The sequence below is a fragment of the Seriola aureovittata genome, chromosome 4, assembly GCF_021018895.1.
Source record: "Seriola aureovittata isolate HTS-2021-v1 ecotype China chromosome 4, ASM2101889v1, whole genome shotgun sequence".
NCBI lineage: Eukaryota > Metazoa > Chordata > Actinopteri > Carangiformes > Carangidae > Seriola > Seriola aureovittata.
In genome coordinates, this window is record NC_079367.1 from 27,248,670 (window position 1) to 27,271,306 (window position 22,637).

Below are 22,637 nucleotides of genomic sequence, written 5' to 3' on the forward strand. Positions count from 1 at the left end.
TGTTTTAACAGTGCTGAGGTGATCAGACCTGCTGTTCTATGGATAGAAGTTCTTGTGGGAAGAAAAACATTCACTGATAATCACCTACAGACAGAGCCGCCGCCCCTCCCTGAAACACGCTTTATCTCTGCACACAGATGACACAGCAGCTCCCGCTTCTGCTTCAACAGCTTTATTTAGCTCAAGAATGCATACAGGATAAACAGTAGAAATAAAAGGAAACATTACAGTATTTAATTTTCTCCCTCATTTTAAATCACTGGGGACATTTAGAGCAGATCCTGTGTGTGGATAACGGGACAAACAGGATGGAGAAAACCTTCCATTGACATGTCTTTTCCTGGATGATCAAAGGCACAGAGAGCTTCGGAAGAGCTACGTAACAGGAAATAACAGACGTCTGTGGCCAAATAAAAACTCAGACAGCATAGAAACATCACAGTATTTCAAACACTGCGGCTGAAACATACAAGTCGATCATCAGCTGAGTTGAGGCACAGTTTGTTACAAGTCATAAAACTCAAACTTACACATGACAAACGTGTGAGAACTAGTGTTTCATTACATTTCTACAGAGTATATAACAAGCTGACTCTCCCGTTTGTCTCATACTGCAAGTTAATCTGATTAGACATTTAAAAATATGATAAAAGGACAAATCAAACTGCATCAAATCTGCAGGGATCAAAATGTTTCATGGTGTGATGATGGTTTGAGTCAGTGGGTTTACCACAGAGGAAACACAGTGATGTGTCTGAAAGTCTATATGTTTAACTCCTTCTGTGCCTGATGGCCGCTGGTTAGTTTACAGGGAGTGTTAGCTGAGGGAAACCCCACCCATCTGGCACCTCAGCAAAACAAACACACACCATGATTTGCAGATGATTGTTGACTCAGGATTTGTAGATAAACAGTGATAACATTCCCAGTTGAGAACTTTATAGTAAATGCATCATTTAAAAAAAAAAAAAAAAAAAAAAGGTTTAGCACAAGTGTATAAAAAGATGTAAAAATATGCCACTGAAATAATCGATGCCACTGATATTCGCAGGTCTGTTTGTTGGTGTAATTGTTTAGAAGAACATGGCAGTGAGATTGTTTAAACACGGATGAAAAGAATAACTGTTCGTACTCGACAGTTGTTGGCTCAAAGTCAAAGCAGAGCATTATGGGAGTTTCCTGCACAGGCGTTACATGATGCTAGAAGCACTGAAACAGACGGATTAAATGTGATAAACTTGAAAGCTGCGCTAAATTTAGCTGCACAGAGAAATGCCTTTTTCAGATTCATCTCACTGGTGTAGGATTTTTGATCTTTCTCACCCTTTGCATGAAAAAAAATGTTTAGCACCACCTGCTGTTTCCATAAAACAGACTGACCACAATGATGATTTCTCACATTAAATCAGTAATAAAGTGTAAATACAGAAGGACTGAGCAGCAGCAGGTTAAAGAGAGTGGATTGCAGCACCGCCAGTTGAATTTTTTCCTGCCTGACCTACAACACGTCATTGGCTCTTGTTTCACAGTGAGAGACTGATGAGAGAACACAACAGAAGTGACTGTCCTGGTTCAGCTACAAGCAACGAGGTCCGGGGCGACCTTACAGCATGGTTATGCAGCGTGTGTGCGTCTATATTCATGTGCATACATGTTTGTGGTGTGTTGCGTTTGTATGTGTGCGCTCAGGCTGCTGTGTTGGCAGACAGATCCGGCGTGACTCTCTCGAAGAAGTCGAGCCAACTCTCGATTGGCGGGAGATCCGTCAAGTCATGGGCGAGAGAGGCGGCGACAGGTCAGGTGGACGGGATACGAATATGTCCCTCATGAGAGCTGGGAGAGAGACACAGAAAGACAGACGCTTTGACACGTGTGATGACAGCCTCCTCTCTAACCTGTAGAGCTTGGATGGAATAATCACTGTAAGATCTCATTTACACCCGATTTCAACATATGAGCTGAATGATGAAATAAAAAGCTGTAAATGCACAGTGCGATTGTGATCACTCTCATAATGACTGGACACCCTGCAGATGTGGTCTGAATCACATTTACACCTGACATTAAAATGTGATTTGTATCTGGAGAGGTTTAAAAGCACAACACACTGGGATGGGAATGTTTATTCAGATAGTGATCACATGTAGATACCAGGTGAACATGGGGCCACTGTGGTCAGTTATCAGCCAGAGGTAAATAACATCTGTACAGGTGAGCCACACTCTTAAGACAAAAATCTGCTCAATAATGTAATTGAGATCCAATCACAGTACAGTCATAATCGAGATAACAAGAAAAACCATTAATACTTGGTGTAAATGAAAACTGCCCATTATGCAGATAAAGTATCCATATACATCACATGTTAATATGAGGTATAAATGGGCTTACAGGTCGGTATGTAGGCAGTATATGCACATATTAAAGAATTGGATGTACATACGTACACAATGTGCTCTATGTGCTACAAATGGACTGTTTTGCGCCATATGTTATGAAAAGATTAAATATAAGTAATACGTACACATGAATAACAACTGCACCACATAAACACTCTAGACTATTTTGATTGTGTGTGTGTGTGTGTGTGTGTGTATATAAGCGTGAGTGTTTTACCTGCAGTATCACAGAGTCCCTGTATGCCTCCTAAAATAGGGTCTCTGTCTGTGAGTAGCTGACTCCGCCCCCCTGGGCCCGGGTCTAAGATCAGATCTGACTGGTTGGTTTCCTCCAGACAGTCCTGAACATGCAGTTTAAAAGATGGTCAGAGGGAATGACAGAGGCCTAAACTTCATAACACTGAAAACATTTTTATCAGTCTTCATGACCTGGGTTGAAATTTTTCTGAGGAAGTTCTAAACTCTAGTAAACTGGTTCATTTGAGAAGTGTAATTCAGTATGTAGGTAAATCTGCTCATTAGTTCACCAAACACCACTAATGTTATGTTTTGTGCGTCCCATCTGCTGCTTTCTGAAAACATTGAGAGCGCTGTGTGATGGTTTGGATAAAAACACCTGTGTAATGATCAGCCTGTGATCTGTTAATATTCAACTCATCCGATTTTGGGATTTCGATGTAAACTAGTTCGAGTCTAAAAACAACCACACTGCACCGAGTCAAGGTTCAGAGCAGATCAACAGTGTTTCTTCTTTCATTTGACACAGCCGTGTTAAAAAGGTCACACATATTTGGTTTCTTTCATTCTCTAAAGCACTTTGTGAACTTCTCATAAAAAGGTGCTAGATAAACACATTTCCTTCCACTTATTCTTCTTCCTTCCACTCACCAGTAATCTGTGGCTGAGAAGGAGTTCCTCTTCTATAGAGGAAGGTTCTTGTTTCTGCCTCTTGTCCTGCACCATCAGCTGAGACGGCAGCTCCTCGTCTGGGTTATGGGTCCTACAGGAGAGAGACAGTGAGAGTGTAAACCATAACCCTAACCAACCAACCAAACCTTTGTTGTTTACTTATATTCAAGATTTAATAAACAACTTTTCCTCTGGCGCCACCCTCAGGACAAACATCAGAGCTTTCATTTAATCATCCAACAAGCTGTTTGTCGGTGGGTTTAAGGCCTGAGGGTCATCACAGCCTTTACACTTCTGACAGCTAACTGCTGTCGACAGTCCCTGAAGTTTAGGAGCATGTCTCACCGCTTCCTGCTCACAGCTGAAGGTTCAGGGGAGGAGGACGAAGCTTTGTCGGCTTCCTCCGGCAGACTGCTGAGGAAGGTCAGCTGGAAGTCATCGTCCATAGAGATGTAAGGAGCCAACATGTCTAGATCCATCCCCTCCATGTTCTGAGAAAAGACAAACAGGAAATTAAAGTCAGAGAGAAAAACAGGGACCATTGGACTGTTACAAGGCCAAGATGTCCACATCCAAACGTGTGTCTTTTCACTTTCTTTTAAATGACCAGAGGTTATTTCTATGTTGCAAGAAACTTTGTGAGTTTTCCTTTCAATATATTTCAAGGTCAAGCATCAAGATTTTGACTTTTGACTTCACTAGTTTTTAGATTTACAGAGTTTAATGCTCTTGACTTTTGGTGTTGACCAGTTTAAACAACACATACTTGGCTTTTTGACATAAAACAGATTAAATTAAATCTATAATACACACAAAATTTTCTCCCAGATTTATGTTCCAACTTGTGGCAATTACAGTTCACAAAATTTTTCTTTTCACCCATAATTTTTTTTTTAAAACTTTTAATTTTCTCATCTGAAAAATAAAAGTTGAAAATGAAGAGCTGTACGGACGCGCAATCAGAAATAAGAGCAGACAATCAGACATGTTCTTTTAAGTGAAGACTGTCATGTTTTCTGCTCTCACCTCCAGTGTTTCTTCTGTCTTCTGACCCTCTTCTGGCCTAATGGCAAAGAACTTCTCCACCTTGCTTGTGTCCATCTCCTCCTCTTCCTCCTCCTCTTCCTCACGGATGCTCTGAGGGAGATCAACAGACAAACAAAGATGTTAAATCAGGAAGAGAAACTAATACCTTCAATGTTTTAGAAAGATTTAAGGCTGGTATTTACCGGCTCAGGATCAGGTGAGGAGGCTGGTGAGGATGAGGAAGGAGGCGTGATGGGGTTGAAGATGGGCGTGAGGAGCTGTCGCAGCTGTGGAGTGCACAGATCCTGAGGGTGGTCCGGCAGTGAGTTTGGACTGGGCGGACTGATGAACGACAGCTCAACAAAACCTGACGGAGACACAAAGAGCACAGCAAACTGATTTCAACTGTTGAATAGAAAATTAAATGAAACCAAATCAAAAGATGATCCTCATGTTAAATAAGATGGACTAAATATTATTATATGGTGAAATCGATTCTATGCAAACTGCCATTCCCATCAGCTCTACTTGCTTTTTACTGCCTATTAGCAAATGTTTGGATGCTAAGTCACTAAAGTAGGTTAACATGGTAAACCTCAGTCCCAGACTCTTATTTTGTCTTCAAGCAGCAGAGAGTGAAACTGACGTTGCATCTCAAACTACTGATTCACTTCTTATGACATATTTTGTAAGATACTGTAGCTAATTCTGTTGTGGGTAGGTAATGAGGTGCCATCACTGGTGGTCATGTACATATGAATGTCTTTCTCAGTACAGTATAGTCCAGGTTGTCCTGCCGACGAGATCACTGTAAAATCCTCCCGCCTCCAGAGCTGCAGCTGTAGAGTCTGGATCTGCAACTGCAAACCACCTACTGCCCCATGATTCTCTCTCTCTCTCTCTCTCTCTCTCTCTAACAAACGGTCGAGGCAGATGGCCCCGCCCACCCTGAGTTCAGTTCTGCTCGAGGTTTCTGCCTCTGAAAAGGAAGTCTTTCCTTGCCTCTGTTGCCTAGCGCTCGCTCTGGGTGGGAATTGTTGGGTCTCTGTAAATAATACTATAAAGAGAAGGTCTAGACCTGCTCTACTTGGAGAGCGCCTTGAGATAACTTCTGTTGTGAATAAGTGCTATACAAATAAATATTGACTTGACTTGACTTGATTTGAGTCTCTCATCCGTCTCACCTCCTGTCAGTGGTACGACAGCGTCTCCAGCCTCAGGAGCCAACTGGAGAAGCTCCTCTGGCTCCTTCAGTTTGAAGAAGAGATTTGCAGCGCTGCTGGGACTTGAACCTGCGTCCTCAGTCTGACTGGAGCTGGCAAGCTGCTCACCGTCAGAGTCGCAGGCAGCAGCAGTCTCACAGTCCTCTGGTGGAAGCTGTGGTGATGGAGGTTCAGATTTATGCAGCTGGCCACAGCGGGTCTGCTCGACAGAGAAAACAATGTCTGGCTGCTCCACTGCGCTGCAGAGGAAGAAGATGGAGACGAGGGAAAAGCTGAAAACAGTATGAAACAGCTGAATCAAGCATTCTGATCATTTTTTTTTTTTTTATTTCTAAGGAATTTGCAGTATGTTCTGTAGTTTTTATTTCCCAATTCATCATCCATTATGCGACCATTACATTTACTCAACATCACTTCCCACTTCTCCTGTTACTCCTAAAAATAGCAGCTCTGTCCTGGCAGGGCTCGCAGCTCAAGTTATGTGACACGACCTTGCTGCTTTTTAAAGTACCTCAGTATGAAGTTGAGGCAGACGACGGCCTCGGGCTGCGACGTCTTGCTGCTGTAGAGGACGGTCGCCTGGGTCTCTGCCCAGACAAAGCCGCCGCTGTTTGCCAGGAAACGGTAGTGACTGGTGCTCACCTGACCTTTGGACAGCACTAGACGAGACAGGGACATGAACAGAAAAGAGATGGATGTAAAAAGGATGAACCCCCATCTAAATGAAGGACATGGAGACTGTAGCATTGAAAATTCGGCTCATGTGCGTTAATAGACTTTAAGAGACTTTAAGAAATCTACAGCCCTTGAAAAGAATAAAAAAACTTATTGACTGCCTTCAGACATGCAAATATAATCATGAAATATGCTAATTTTCTTGCAGCAGTACCAGAATTTTTTTTACATTTTGGAGACACAAAGTTCAACCTCTATTAGTGATAAATCTTCCTTTTGCATGGCTTTGTTTATAACCACTGTTAGTACTGATTTGAATTACATCTAGATCGATTTTTTCTGGTCGTGCACACACACACACACACACACACATACACACTCACATGTGTGCAGGCTTTTGTTGACGTGATCAGAGTCGAGCGCATGATGGAACTCGTAGGCTGAGCGACCAATCAGATCGTCTGGTTTGTATCCCACCAACTCTGTAACCCTGGAAACAAAAAAATGGAAGAAAAGATAAACAGAAGAATCAGAATGACAAACTCTCTCTCTTTTAATTATAGTAATAATTATAATGATAAGGTTTATTTATATAGCACAAAGTGTTTTACAAGACAAGATAAAACTCAGGACGAACAATAAAAATAAATGAAAACATAAACTGACTTAAAAACAGTTTAAAGGTTTTAAGACATGGGGGGGGGGTTGCAAGAATGAGGTTCAGTAAAAACGAGATAAAACATTCTAGAATGATTTAATTCATCAATGAAATAAGAAACAGGAGAATGACTTTGATATAATGATAGATTTAAGAAGTGTTTCTATCTGTGATATGATATTCTGTTTCTCCTCCACAGGAAGTAGGATAACGACAAGGACTCGTCCTACCTGCCCTCGCAGTGTGTGAAGCGCAGGTCCATGCTGTGGCGGGTGAGGAAGGTGCAGGTGTCCAGAGGGAACTCCACGCTGGACGGGTGAGGGATGGGCTCACACAGCAGGGTCATCACTCTGGCTGCAGGGGGCGACGTGGAGCTGCCACCAAAGGGACACATGTGACCTGTACAGTGGAGAACCTGGACAAAGAGAGAGAGAGAGGAACACTCATTTAAGGTGGAGGAGTTCTGCAGAGTGTTGTTTCCATTTCAGATGCACTTTCAAAATAATAGTCTGATTCCTTAATTGACTGAGTTCAAACTCAACAAACATGGCAGTCTTTAAAGTTGTTATAACAATAACAACTCAACGTTGTACACAATACAATACAATCAATGCAATTTTGATTAAAGTCGGGAGATATCTGATAAAAGAATCTTTAAGTCAACTCATAACTCTTCACAGACAAACTGTAATTCAAGTCTTTCAGGTCTGTGAATGACGTCTGAACCTTTTCCATTTAAAACTATGAATATTGTTTTTAACTTACAGCTTACGCAAAGTCTTTTCAACGTATAGACATAATAGTTTAATATCAAAGCTGTATGTCAGGGATGTTATACAACATGTTCAAGTTGAGCCAAGTATCAAAGTAGGTTGAGTTTCCAGTCGTCACTTTTGACACTTGAGTCCGAGACTCCGGTCTGCAGCTCTGCTGCCCAGAAATATCTGTTTGAAGGAACTGAATGGAGACTGAACATCTGTGGCTTCTTCAGGACGTGTATGAGTGTGTATGTATTGTATATAATGTGTGTGTGTGTGTGTGTGTGTGTGTGTGTGTGTGTCATAGTAAATAAGTATTAGCGGCTCTTGGCTAGCCGCACTTGACTTTACCACTGAGATAAGCTTGTGCTTGTGTGTGTGTGTGTGTGTGTGTGTGTGTGTGTGTTGTGTGTGTGTGTGTGTCTTGGTGTCATAGGTAATAGTGAACCTTCCAGGTAGCAGACTTGATGTTGACTGTGCGCCCCCTGCTGGTCAGTGTGCTTTTCATTCGCAGGAAGAAGTTCCTCTCGCTCCGCTGCTCTGTCGACTTCTTACTCAGACCTGAAAACAACATGACTCAGCTAACTCAGCTAGCTTCTCCAAACAGCACATTTATCATTCATGAGAAGTCTAAACTATACATATTTATAAAAATGATTTATTTATTTATTTATATTTATAAAATGATTCAAAACAAAATCTTAAACATTAGCACAAAAACAGTACAAGGCTGGAAAAGAATTAAAACTTCTACTGTTCTTCTGACGGGACCAAATAATCAAACACTTTCCCCACTCTGAGCTTTATGATACAACTAGGATTCCTCTTGTAATAATGGTCGGTATGTCTGACCTGGACGTGGAGCCAGCAGGTCTCTGAGCTCCTCCTGGTCACAGGGATGAACAAAGTCATAAACACTCTGACCCAGTAGCTCCAGCTGTGGGCAACAAAAAACAACCAGAACTGTCACTCCCACACAAAAACTGATGCATCACTTTGAGACTGAAACCAATTAACATTCAATGAACATGTTTTTGTAAATGGATTTCACGTACAGACATGTATTTTAGATATCACGCTGTACCTGTGTGATGCCGATGTGTCTGCTGACGTTCTCCGTCAGGTAGATCAAGTCTCCTTCCTCGGTCATCACCATGATGAACCCAGCCAACGCCTGAGGATAGAAAGCGTCCATTGGATCCTCCTCCTCTTCCTCTTCCTCTTCCTCCTCTTCAGACTCCTCTTTCTGATTCTCACCTGTTGAGAAAAGGAGCAGGTGATTATTACAGCAGACAGAGCAGGCATGGTTCAAACTTTTATATATTTCAGAGTGCGTCTATAATCGCCTGGATATTTTTCTAATAGCTTCCTGACTAACTCTTTGCTGCCATATTTTCACACCTTGCAATTAACTTTTGAGTCAAATAAACTATTTTCTTTTTTCCCCCAGTGAATCCATTTTCAGGTATGAAAACGTCTGTCAGCAGAACCACACTCCTGATCCATTTTTCACATCCGACGCCCTGAGATGAGACACATTGAATTCAACATTTTCCCTTTGTTGCTGATGAGTTCATTACTCACACCCGAGGGAGCAAAACAGCAATGAGCCAATTCATATCATCAGAGTAACACAACACCCTCACACTGAGCGTGCAAAGTGTCAGAGAGCTGCTTTTTCCAATCTTACAGCGTGTGATGTCGGACTGATTTCACTGCCATGAAGGTGAAAGACACGTGACGGGAGTATTTTAAAGGTGCACTGCACTACACTTATACAACAGACAGATACCAAAAGAAAAAAACATTTCCTTATTTCTTCATTTAACATTTGTTTATGTTTTCCAGCAGTTACAGGAGAGTTTTTGTCTGAATAAAGCCTGACGTTTTTTTTTATTGCAGAAATTCATCTGTATATCTTTATTAAAGGTAACCTTGACAAAGATATTACCACTGTCATTAGATTTCAATTAACTGTGAGCAAAGTAGAAATTAATCCATTAATCATTCGAGTCCAGGCAAGTCATCCAGAATACACGTTTAAATTCCATTTTAATGATTTCCCTCCACATGAAGGTCTGAACAGGCAAAACTCAGCAGTTTTCATGGTTTAAAAACTTTTACATGATGTTTTATTTAATCTTGGTGCATTTTTCACTTCATCATTCACAACATTATCCCTTCAAAACCTTTCCCTGCAGCTGCACTCATCATTGCTTCTTACCAGATGCCAGGAGGTGGTGCATGCGCAGGAAGCTGAGGGTGACTCTCATGATGGCAGCTTTGTCCAGGTGGGTGGACACTCGGCGGGGGAGCGGCAGAGTGTGGGCAAGCTCATAAAACACCTCTGTCTCCTGACTCCGCCTACATCTGGCGGCATCACGAGAACGCAGCTTCCTCTGCTCCGAACTGCTTCTGCAGGAGGAGGGGGAGAAGGATAGAAGGATAAGACATGATTAACAAGGATGAAAACAGGAACTGAAGAACAGGAAGACAGTAAAAAGAGAGGAAACACAATCAAAGAAGAAGGGGGGGGTGTATCGTATTAAGGATGAGAGGATAATTACATGACGGAAATAAAAAGCAAATAGGAGAAGGAAGGGCGGTTTGGGTGTGTGCAGGATCACAGGAGAGCAGAAGGAAAAAAAAAAGATGTTTAGAACAGAAAGGCATTGTGGGAATGTGGGGAAGAAAACAAGAGTTTAAGTGGGATGAGTCCAGGATCAACAGAGAACAAAAAAGGTTGTCACGCTCCTGACTTCACATCGTCTCTGCCTTGTTAACATTCTTCTCTGAGCTCTACAACCACCTTCCCTCAAAAACAAGACTCCCACATTCTGATCCAACATCTCCACGTTTCTCTTTGCCTCTGCTTGAGACCGACTGTTTTCAACGTTCAGTTTGACTTTACACACAGCTGCATTTCAGTTACTCAATGTGGTAAGAAAAAAAAACGAATTATAAATCTGTAAAAACCCCCACTTGTATGTAATGTTCCATAATACTGTCTTCTGTGGAACGGATCAGTAAAGCTGCATTACTCATTGACATCTCCTACGTGCCTTTTAAAATTACCTCAGGAAGTCACAAAAACAAAACTACAATTACAGAAAATGATAGTCCTTCGGATAAAATACTAATACAAATACTACAAATACTACAAATCCAACTGTCCCTGCATCAGGGCGTAAGATTTTCAGAGCTGTATATTCAGTTTATAAAATCAGCAGTGCTGATTTGTTGTGAAGAAATCTGGGGACAAAGTTTGCATCTTCCAGATCTCTGGATTTTAGAAACACCTGCAAAGATGGTTCAGGACCAGCTGCTTGAAATGCCTCACCAGCCCACCCTCAAATATATAATAAACCCACCACAGAGTCTTTATACTATGATCTATGTCACTGTGTGTTTTAAAACAATAAAAACATCTTCTCAAGTCTCATCTACAAGCTGCATTTTTTTCTTTTTACTGGAGTCGGGATGTTCTGGGAACATGTTTTGCCTCCCCCAGGGATTTTGTTCAACTCTGCACAGTGAAACCACAGTAGAGCTCTTGTGCCCCCCCCCCCCGTAAATTCATCCCAGCTCTTTTTTAAGGGGGAACACATAGTGACTTCCATCTCTTTATACGGGTGATCATGATTAGAGTTCAGCTCTATAAACATTCCTGTATTTTTTATTTTTTTTGGCCAAAGTGGGAACAGGACTGATAACAAAAATAGGGAAAAATGTCCAAAACTGAAGAGAACAGAATGTTATTTATTTCAGCTACTGGGAAACTGTCCAGATCCTCCCTCCTCTCCCCCTCCTCTCGCCCTCGCTGTCTTTTCTTCCCTCTCTCTTCATCCATCCCTCAGTCCGCCCTGGACTGCTTTGGCCTCAAAAAACATGTGCTGACAAGACAAGAATCACACAAACACACACACACACATGCACGCACACACACAGTGGGTGGATATGCAACACATCAGATCAGACACAGAAATCTAACAGCATGTTCATGCTCCCTTTGAAACGACTTCATTATTATAAAATAAGATAAAAACAATGATCTTGAAGTGGTTTTGTACATTCCTCAGTAGTTCCTGTTCTGGATCACCAGTCGATATCTTTCTATTTTCAGGAATCCTATGAGCCTATTGTTATCATTCCAGTACAAAATAAATGATTTAATATGCTGCAAATACTAGCTTTTTTGTTTATTCATAATTCATTTAGGCTAATAATGCTACAAAGCGATTTAGTTAATCCAGAGAGAACATGCAGATTTGTTTTGTCACATGTCGATTGTTTGGAAAGTAGGTACGATTTCGGTTGCCCAAGGATTTCTTTGACTGACTTCAGCCCTGCTGAATGCCAGGTCACAGTTAACTTTGCAGCTGCAGCAAGCAAACAAACACAATGTCAACCGATCCCATACAGTATGTCACAATACTAAATCAAATGGTACAACGTTTTCCAATAACGTCTGACCTCCCTCAGCTTTATCACGCTTTTATACAACAGCCCAGGAGAATACTCGAATCTGATTGGCTGTGTGATGGCTGTACATTATCTTTTTTTAAGATAACATTTCAGCACACTAGTGTACAGTTATTCCAGTGTTGATAAAGCAAACACAAAGTATTGGTTGAATGGTTGTACAGTCACAAAATATAAATGCGTAGGCCCACTTACTAACAAGAGGCCACGGTATAAGAATGATGATCCACTTCCACAGACACAGTGAAAAGGAAAAGTAATGCACTTCACAGTGGAGCTAATGAGCCATAATATTATCTTGTTTCAGATATAGAGATATCAGTGTATATGCTGGCAGCACAGACATGCCAGACAACCTTAAAGGTCATTTAGAAACATTACACAGAGGCTGCAGCACAGAGCACTGATTTACACTGCTCACAGCGTGTGACTTCAACACAAGTCTTCTAATCTGTACACTTTGTTTATGGTATGTGTTTATGTCTACCAGAAAAAATAAGATGTTATCAGATTTTATAAACTCCCAAATATCAGTTATCAGTTTTGGTCTCCAGTATCCGTTGAGCTCTACTTCACAAACAACCCTTTTATCTGCATTGTTCACTTATTTGAATAAAGCGTCACACAACAACTACAACCATGTGAACACGTGCCGAGACGGCCTTCAGTCAGTCAATACAATCTCTCTGATCCACGTCTCATTCCAAAACTCTTTAAGTTGCTATTACTATTAATATTAATATGATATTTAAACTTTTTACATAATCATCTGTATTCTCGGTTTTTCCCATTTTATTACATGGCTGTTTGTCCTGGAAGCAAGATGCTCCTCCAGAAGGTTTTTCTGTTTCTTCCATTTAAAAGTGGTTTTTTTGTGGCATTTTTCGTTAACAGATCTATAGGGATAGGTGAAGGTAGTGAATTCTTTACAACACCATGTGCCACTTGTTGACTCAGTCACAAGTTGACAAGATGAAGCAGATGTCTTGACTGCAATGGTATGATTAAATGTGAAACAGTGACCTACAGTGGGAAAACTGGGAGCTTTGCACGTATCCTGCACATTATGAACCGGTCTGATATCATATTAGAGTCGACTTGCTCACAATCAGAAAATGTTACATAACCGAGAAAACACTTTGAGGAAGGAACTCAACAGCAGGACACATGGAAACACCATCCATCACTTGTTGAACCTGTTGGGAGCGAGATGTAGATCGGTGCAGTGAAAACAAACACCATTCACAGTGTGTGGACGCTTTATTATTCAGAGAGTAGCACACAATGTTCCTGCAAACTGTGGCAGACTCTGACACACCCTCAGCCTGGATGACACTTAGCAGTAACAACTAACCCACCTGTAATGCTGATGATCTCTGTGAGAATATCTGAGCTGGGATTAATGGGGTTTATGAAACACATGCCTGTTTTCAAAGCTGCTCCATCAAGAGAATAATACAGTAACTCTCTTATGACTGGACTCCACTCAGCACAAAGAGGTGGCACAAGTGTTTTTTACTGGAGCAATAAAAACCAGAGGGGACAGATCTATTGCAACATCTTTAACCACATTATGGTTTTTACACAAAGGTTAGCAATGCAACATGCACATACACCCACACTGAGCGCAGTCTGTGTGTGTGTGTGTGTGTGTGTGTGTGTGTGTGTGTGTGTGTGTGTGTGTGTCACCAACCTACTTATTGCAGCCAAGATATTCCTCGCTGGAAGGAACAACAGTTTTTTTTCAGAGGCAGTTTAGCTGCCAGGTCCTTGTGTATTTATGCAAAGACATAGAGAACATTATAGTTGATGGTCACACTGCTGTACAAAGGGCAGCTGGACCTCAGTTATTACATGTAGCCTTCACTGCAGAGGGGTTTGGTTTCTCTGTCACTAGTGCTGGGAAAGATTTCTTGTTTTCAGGTGACAAAGTGAAATTACTTCCAAAAGCACAACTAAATACTGGCAGAAATTCTGTTTTTAATTTTCTTCCATCTTAGCGTCCTCGTCGCTGCAGTGCTATTTTTGTCCCACATTTACCAGAGTCCACCTGTCAATCAAACAGTGAGGGCAGAACCATGATGTGATTTCTTGATTTTCTATGTGATGTTTTGGTTAATGTAGAAAACGTTTTCAATTAACCATTTCTCTTCTTATTAGGGTGATAAAACAAGAGATTGCTGTGATAATTTTCTGCTGCTGAAGGAGATGATGGAGATGAAGAATCCAGGAATATTCAGTTTTACTGCCATTTATGACAAAGAAAAACACAACTTCCTCTCATCTGAGAATCTGAAGCCAGAGCACGTTTGATGCTTTTGCTGGTAAAAGTTAATTGATTTTCAAAATAACTGACAATTATTTTATTTTAGGCAAAGTTCTGTTACTGGTGCACAACGTATTACAGTCTAGTTCCTCCATATGTTAGTATCTACCTGCAAACATCCTGAAGGCCTCAGAGAACACACTGCTGCACCCCGCTACACACAGACAGTCAACCCTCAACACAGACTGTGTAGAAGATATGTAGATGTAGATCAGCCCCTGTAACTCAGTCTGAGCATGCTCATACCTGCATGTAGGCTGCCTGTGCACAAGATAAGATGCAGGTTTCAGGATGTCACACAGACTATGTTTAATCTGTCACATCACCAGGGGGAAGAACAGCTAAAAAGTGGCTGCTGATTGTTTTACACCTAAATCCAAACTAATTCTTTTTCAGTTGTATTTGTGATGTAATATTTAACTAACTAACCAACTTTACTTTCAATTATTCTATATTTTCATAAATGATATTTTTCTTGTTTTAGACAAATTGAGCAAGACAATACATGAATCCCTGAAATAGGTTACAGTAAAACATTAACTAACTCATTTTCCTATCAACAACGGTTATTGACAGCAAAAACAATGTCTCTCTCTCTTACATCCTCCTTCTCTATGTGAGCTAAAGAAATGTACTTAATTACATAATTTCTTATTTGTTTGTTTTATTTTTATTGTATTTATTTGCTGTTTCTTTTCTTTGTTGGTTTGGGTTAAAACTTTTTGTATGTTGTGTATAATTTTATTGTATCACATATACTTGCTATTATAATTTTGTATCGTCTCACTTGTAAAGATCTGTGTGTTCTGTGTTCTACCTGTGAAAAACTAGTGTTAAGAAAAACCTTGAGCCTGAATGTTTTTATGTCTTGGAGGATTCTGGACATACGTTCAGAGACAGCAGTTAGTGCTGTTAAAGTGTTGCTAAACGACCTTGTGGGTGAAAGATCGTCAGAGAGAAGGATCCTTACCTAATTTTGGTGTAAAAACGAGGAACAAACTGGGTCTATTCTTCCACCGGCTTTTTACCAAATCATACGGCAACATTCTCCCTAATTCTGGTGAGATTAAACCTTTAAAACAGAAGACTTGTCGCTATGTTGTCCATTCAACATGTGTTGACTATTACAACTTTACTACTACTACATGCTGAGAGCAAGAATACACACTTTTTTTTAATCTTGTTGCATTATTTATGTATAACTTATTCAGTGTCACACACAGTTGAGCCGTCCTCACAGGCAGACCTGTCAGCACAACATCCCTCAACATCTTTTGTGTAAATAATAGTGTAGGCACCGCCACACTACAAATAGTTTATACAAAGGTCATCTGCATTTTGATACCCAACATGTCAACAGCTTCTGACACAACATCGCAAGTCAAATGTATTTTTATATTTGAGGATTGTCATGTTAGATCTGAGGGGAAGTGGATCTGAACACACACACACACACACACACACGTAGGCGGACCACAGGCGGAGATATAACCCTAACTCTAACCCACGTACTTGCATGCCAAGACACATGCTGGCGTGCAGACACACCCAGATAAACACAAACACAATTGCCCGTCATCCAGAAAACCATCAACCGTCGTGCTCAGATAATAGCCAACTTTCTTATTTCTCAGCGTGCGGCGTCTCTTCAGGAAGAACAAACAGACGGACCCGCTTCAAGCTGCTGCTGAGGGACTGGACATTTGGCTCGTTCACAGGAGGCCGGCTGAAGTCTGCACTCTCAAACTGCAGCTTTTGTCACATTACACACATAAGGCTTTTTTACTCAACTCACCTGTTTAAATTCTATTAAGCTTAAAGTGTGAATAATTGAGGGCGTGGCCGTTTTGAGTGACAGGCAGGTGCCCTCACAGTCCCGCTAGCTGTTTGCTCGGTGTCACCTCAACTACTTCATGTCACTGAGCGTTAGCTCTCGGCCGTGTGTGGTGTTGGTGTCGTGTTGTAGTTAATTGACAGAACATGAGGTGAGTGAAATTCTAGTGTTAATTTATTTATATGTTAGCAGTAATTAGCAGGTATTGGTGGATGGATGGATGGATGGAAGGATGGAAGGATGGATACTTTATTTATCCCCTAGGGGATATTCATGAGTGTATGCTTGCCAATGTTATTAAACTGCACACGCACCAAAGTCTCAGCTTCACCCACGCCCCACCTCTTTGCCCATTTTTGACGTAGCTGGGAGTGAGGTGGAGGCAGGCACTGCCAAGATGGCGACAACCCCCTCTGAGCTTCAAAACCGATCCTCAGAGACCTGTGGGTGACATCACTGAGGCTTCATCCATGGATGTGACATGATCCCACAGACTATTTGCAGGGTGGCCTTATGACAAAGGACTCACTGACAGATGATTTAAATCATAAAATCATTGGTGAGAATTATTGGGAAGTTTTACGTCCTTAGGGCCTCTAGAAAATATTCAAATAACACAATCTGAGAAGAACAAAGCTGTAGACATACAGTACACAACCTGAGACACAAGGAGATCTGTCTTTGTTTTAGAAGGTTTGTCACGTCACGTTTGTCTCAGATATTTGACAATCTGTACAACATCCCACCACAACCACTGCTATAATACTACTGCTCCTCCTGATAATAACACTACCTCCACAGTTATAATACTGATGCCACTGCTGCTAATAATAATCCGTCAAAGTCGTACAACCTTACAGTCAGTCTCACACAGCAGCGAGAAGTCAGCCAGCTGGGAGGAGCTTCAGAGAACGTAGTGTCCTTGGTCAGAGAGCAGAGCTGCATGCTGGCCACCATTTCTTATTGCTCAATACGAGTGTGTGTTTGTGTGTGTGGGAGGCATATTAAGGCCTGAATGTGCTCTGCACCAAACACCAAAGTATGTGTGAGTTTGTGTGCGTGTGTGCGTGTGTGTGTGTGTGTGTGTGTGTGCGTGCGTGTGTGCGTGTGTGCGTGTGTGTGTGTGTGTGTGTGTGTGTGCATGCTGGAGAACAAACTGTGGTTACTTAACGTCCCACCAAAGTGTGTGAGAGGGAAAAACACATGCCGAGGCCAAACAGGGACACTGAGGCAGAGACACGCCTCCAGCTTCTTCTAGCACACTCTCACACACACTGTAATCTGTACAGTAGGTGTGTGTAAACTGGACTGTAAACCAGTATGGCGACCTCACATGCAGAGAACACAATGTCCTCTACTGTCCTCAACCTGAAGGCAGAGGAGAGACAGAAAGATGCTCAGTGTGTCACCGGATCGTACAGACGTACAGTAGATGAGAAAGAGAGAGTGAAGAGGAAGTCTAACACAAAGACCCTGATGCACCCTCTTGAACACATACACTTTTCCCGCCATTAATGTGCACAGACGTCTCCTATCCCTGTTGACATGCGTATTACACTCTGAACAACAAAGTAAACTCAGCTTTGTTTCAGCTGGAACATAATGTTCACCAAACAAAGTTTGTCGAAACGAGGAGGGACCTTTGTGTCAACTCAGTGTGTGACGGCATGCACTGCACCACTGTTGTCAGACACACACGTGTGCACAAACACACAAACACAACCTCACACGTTCAAATGAACTGGAATGGACTCAATTTGCCAACCGCCAATATCTTGTGATATTCAGCGTCTTTAAATTTTGTAATAGTACAAGTAAGAATTGTTTTCTCTATTATTACAATATCTCCAGAAACAAAGGGAAAAAAGCATCTGAGAGATTGAGATGACATCAAAGACACTTTTCATCGCTAGTTCACTGTTCTCTACAGGATTAACCATCATAACTGGACTATGTTAGCAAGCCCGGGCCTAGCCCCGAGCTACATAACAGAAATGCTAACCCCATATGAGCCAGCTCGCAGCTAGATCTTCAGGTCGGGCCCTTCTGGCCGTTCCAAAGTCAAGGCTTAAATCTGAAGGTGACCTTCAGGACCCCTCGGCTTTGGAACGACCTGTTGGAGGAGATGAGGCAGAACCAGTGACCTCGTTTAAATCATTTCTTAAAACCCGTTTTTATAGACTTTCTTTTATGTGATGCCTTTTTATCACCTTGTTATTGTTTTTTTTTTGTTTTTTTAACTGGCTCTACTTTCCTTTATTGTTTTTATTTACATTGAAGAATATTGTATTGCACGTCTTCTCTCTCTGCTGTTGTCTGGCCTTACTGTCTGGCTTTCTGTTGTTATATTGTTGTAGTTGTTTTGTTGTCTAAGCACTTTGTAAACTCTGTTTTTAAAAGGTGCTAGACAAATAAAGTTATTATTATTATTATTATTATAAATATATTAATTATCATAATTATGTAGTGAGCAGACACTTGCGCATTCTTTTCATTTGGCACCATAACAGTCACAAAACTGTGATTTACACATCTCAAAGGTAAAGACACTGCACGGTGGGATTTATGGAAAAACTATTGCAGTCTATGAACACTGGAGCTGCAATGATTAGTTTATTAATGAATTAGTCAATCAACAGAAAAATAATCAGCAACTACTTTGATAATCAGTTGATCATACATTGTATATAAGTAATTTCAACATTACCTTGTTCCAGCTTCCACATTTGATGATTTGCTGAATATCTCTGGGTTTGGATTTTTTTCCTCATTTGATGATGTTGCCATAATAATCATTAGTTGCAGCTTGCTTGGACATTACTCGCAAGATGTTTTGCAGGAACAAAAACAGTTCATACATTTTACATTTTGAATAAGAACACACATAAAACTATATTTAAGAACACTACATAGCACCACAACTGCAGGGAATCCTACAAACACAATATTTCATTTCAGGTTCACAAAGGACTTTAGTATTAATTCTTCTGTGTATTAAATATGCAAAAACCAAAATGGCCTCACACTGATCATATTAGATAACAACCACACAGAGAGGTCAAAATCTGACAGTGGGTATGAAATGAGCAAGGCAGGAAATTATCAGTTTAATCTCAATCTTCATGCCTCTTGTTTCTTCACACACATTATTGGTCCATCACATGGTTTGTATTTTCTTTGCTGCTCTAAAAAGTACTTCAAACATCTGTTGTTAAACTCACGTTAGAAATGAATGTGATCTGGCCGAACACTGACCGAGCCCCACTCCTCCATTTTGAGTCTCAGATCGACACAGATCAGAAGACACTCAGGACAACTGGTGTGAGGAAAACTATCATGTACCAAAGCCTGGCTCTGAATGTCTGGCTTCATAGTCTTCTTTGCTTATTGCCTTGATTTAAATCATCATTTCTTTAATCCAGGACTAAATTCAACATATAGCATAAAATATCCATCCAAAAAAAGGCAAAGCTGGAACAAGGAAATCTTGAACTGTGACTTATTAATATATATAATTTTATATATCGACAACTGATTAACTGACTTATTGTTTCGGGCCTAAAAATAAGCAAACAAGAATAAAGCAATCTGTCCTCACAGTATGAATTACGACCCTGAGCCACTTGTAATGACGACATCTTTCAAGATCAATCTAAATAAACACCAGAGTGGATCAAACTGCTCTGTGCTATTGTGCTCTGTTACCTCCCCTTTGGTTCAGCTGAGCAGCTGGTTTTATCACCACCGGCTGAGTGGGGGTCACCTCGGGTTGTGTATGTGCAGACGCCTCTCCCACATGTTGGCCCCTCTGTCTGGACAGGAGGAAGTGAATCCACTCCCACGGCTATTTTCAGCTGCAGTATTTGCATTAAACACTAATGGTTAGAGTTAAAAGTGACTTGTAGCCAAATATGGATGAGCTGGAACTGACACGATCACAGACCAAAGCATCTAATGAAAACTGTAAGACCTCATTTCTTAAGCAGGTTAATCTGTGAAAGTCATCTGCCAGTTACGCTTTAAGACAGTAACACTAGCACGGCTCACTTCTATACAAACTTTATATGTTCAAACTTTGTCCTCTCTGGCCACCACACACTCTGACTGGATGATAATGGTCTATAATTTCCAACAGAGTGGTAGCAGGCTGTGTAACACCCTGTTAAATCCCACTGAGGGGCAGGTCCACACAAGACATGAAGCCAAACACACACTAAACATGCATTTACAGGCTGTATTATAATGTGGTACTAGAATGTGAAGTATTAAAACTACTGCGCTCTTTACTCTAGACTCTTTCATCTTTTGGCTTTTACTGAAGTGTAGTCTTCAGAGGAATAAGAGGAACAAATACTTTGCTTTACTTCTTTTTTTTTAACTAGAAGTGGTTGCATTTCACCACTGCATCAGGATCCCTTTTTAATTATAGGCTGTGATATTTTGGAAGAAGTATTAAAACACAAAGTCACACTGTGTAAACACATGAACATGAACTCACTCCGTCTGTCCTAATGTGTCTGTGGCTGCTGGACATAGGAAAGAAACATATATATGAGTCATAGTAAATGAGGCAAAGCATCACCTGTGGTTACACTAGTGGCCAGTGTGTGATGTATGAACAAAGGACTTCTGACCACCTAGAACAACAACACAGGACACTGAGCAGATATCACAGCCACACGATGCAGGAAAACTGTAGGAACATCACATGTGATGAATATAAGCCACACATTGTGTTTGCTTCACTGCTGAGAACCACAAATGAACATCAACCCCTGTTAGTGATGTACCGTGAATTTTCACACTCAAAATCAGAATTTCATGCAGAGATCAGACAGTACGCGAGAATACGGGAGGAAATGTCCCTAAAGCAACACTGAATGTTTTAACCGAGAATCTATATGAAACAGTGTCAGCGCGGAAGCCCCCGAGACAAACCAGCACCGCAGAGCACAGTCTGCATCATGAACACAGTCGCTGTTATTTTCCACAGTCTGTTTTAATGGCTCACTGGGACTCGTGTCGGAAAGTTGCAGAGAACACACAACACGACAGAAGACACACTGAGTGTGTTTATGAACGAGTCTTACCGTCTGACCGCGACAGTCTCCTCTTTCTTCTCCATGTTCAATCTGGACGCCGAGCTGCGATCCTGCTTTTATTATTGTTTATTCTGACATGAGAAGAGCGCAGATACCCAAAGACCCCGCGCTGTCAAGGCGCCGCTGTAAGAAGAGGCTGTTTCCGTTAATGTTCAAAATAAAGGTCTCACAGCAGACTTCCAGTTTGTGCTACGATAAAGTCTAAGTGTTTTCTCTACACATGTATTCAGATAATTGCCACCGGCTAATTAGTTGTGGTAGAAAGTGCTGCACTTGACTACAACTTCAATTTTATGTCACTCTATGCTTCTGCTCTGCTGCCGTTCAGAGGGAAATATATATAATAACATTACATAACTAAACATATGATCAGCATATAAAACATGACATATTATTATACATTTAAGTTCCTGTATACACACAGGTGTTTTGAGGTAGCATGACTTAGTTTTTACAAAGTTATACTATTGGTATTTATGCCAAACTCCATTTACTAACAAGGGTGATGGATGAGGTTGTAACTTGTCCCAGCTCAAAACTGACAGCAGTCAGAGAGAGATGTCAGTGAAGCCCACACAGTCCTGAGAAAAGGTTTAAACACACTAAATGAGTAAAATCACCTGTGGGCAGAGACCAAGCTCATGCAGCGTCTTTGAACAACCCAATAAACTCAACCTGTTACATTAAAATGCTGCTTCATTGAGATAGATAACAACCCACTCATGTAACACTCCAATCAGCATCTTCATACTTAAAATGTAATTTTGCATTAGAGTATTTTTACAGACCTGAGCTTCCATCACTGCTATTTGGTTGATATGCCTCATAAGATATATTCCAGTTGAGGCCTTATCTGCAGACTCTCTGCCACATACTGTAGCAAAATCTAGGATGTATGTCGGAAATGAAACGGCCTTCTGTAGTTCTGGACCAAACCTGTGCAGCTGTGTTGTCTTTGGCTCTGAAGAATCGAATGAGGCTTTTAAATGCTTGTTTTGAACTAATTATTTTAGCTTTGCTTTTGCCAAGACTTTGTTAGGTTTTTTACTCCTCTGCAGGTTTTTTAAAATGATATTCTGCTCACTTTTAGAATTTTACAATAATTAATCCTTGTTTTACTGATTCCTTCTTTAAATGTATTTAAAGTGTTTACTGTTCACTGTTGTCTGCCCTTTCTTTTGTCCTTAATCTTATTTCTTTCATCTGCATTCTGTGTATTATTTGTATTTCTGCTATCATTATTTA

The 22,637-nt window shown here is 40.9% G+C and overlaps 1 protein-coding gene across 1 annotated transcript; it reads right to left on the bottom strand.

Moving 5' to 3' along the window:
• Positions 1-156: 156 nt before the first annotated feature.
• hif1al (hypoxia inducible factor 1 subunit alpha, like) lies at positions 157-21,520 on the bottom strand. The gene is made up of 15 exons (XM_056373786.1): positions 21,381-21,520; positions 9,873-10,063; positions 8,733-8,905; positions 8,501-8,585; positions 8,097-8,209; positions 7,121-7,305; positions 6,616-6,722; positions 6,069-6,216; positions 5,519-5,796; positions 4,538-4,701; positions 4,335-4,445; positions 3,654-3,799; positions 3,288-3,399; positions 2,617-2,740; positions 157-1,833 (listed from the first exon to the last, which is right to left on the bottom strand). The coding sequence occupies exons 1-15, from the start codon at positions 21,413-21,415 to the stop codon at positions 1,766-1,768; spliced, it is 2,040 nt and encodes a 679-aa protein (XP_056229761.1). The 5' UTR covers positions 21,416-21,520; the 3' UTR covers positions 157-1,765.
• Positions 21,521-22,637: the final 1,117 nt, after the last annotated feature.

Bases quoted from the DNA above. Each gene is read 5' to 3' on its own strand.
- hif1al (XM_056373786.1), bottom strand. From the start codon at position 21,415: ATGGAGAAGAAAGAGGAGACTGTCGCGGTCAGACG. The intron at 4,702-5,518 runs GTGAGACGGATG...TGTCTCCGTCAG, and splicing joins TGTCGTACCACTGACAGGAG to GTTTTGTTGAGCTGTCGTTC. The intron at 1,834-2,616 runs GTAAAACACTCA...TCTCTCTCCCAG, and splicing joins GGGACTCTGTGATACTGCAG to CTCTCATGAGGGACATATTC.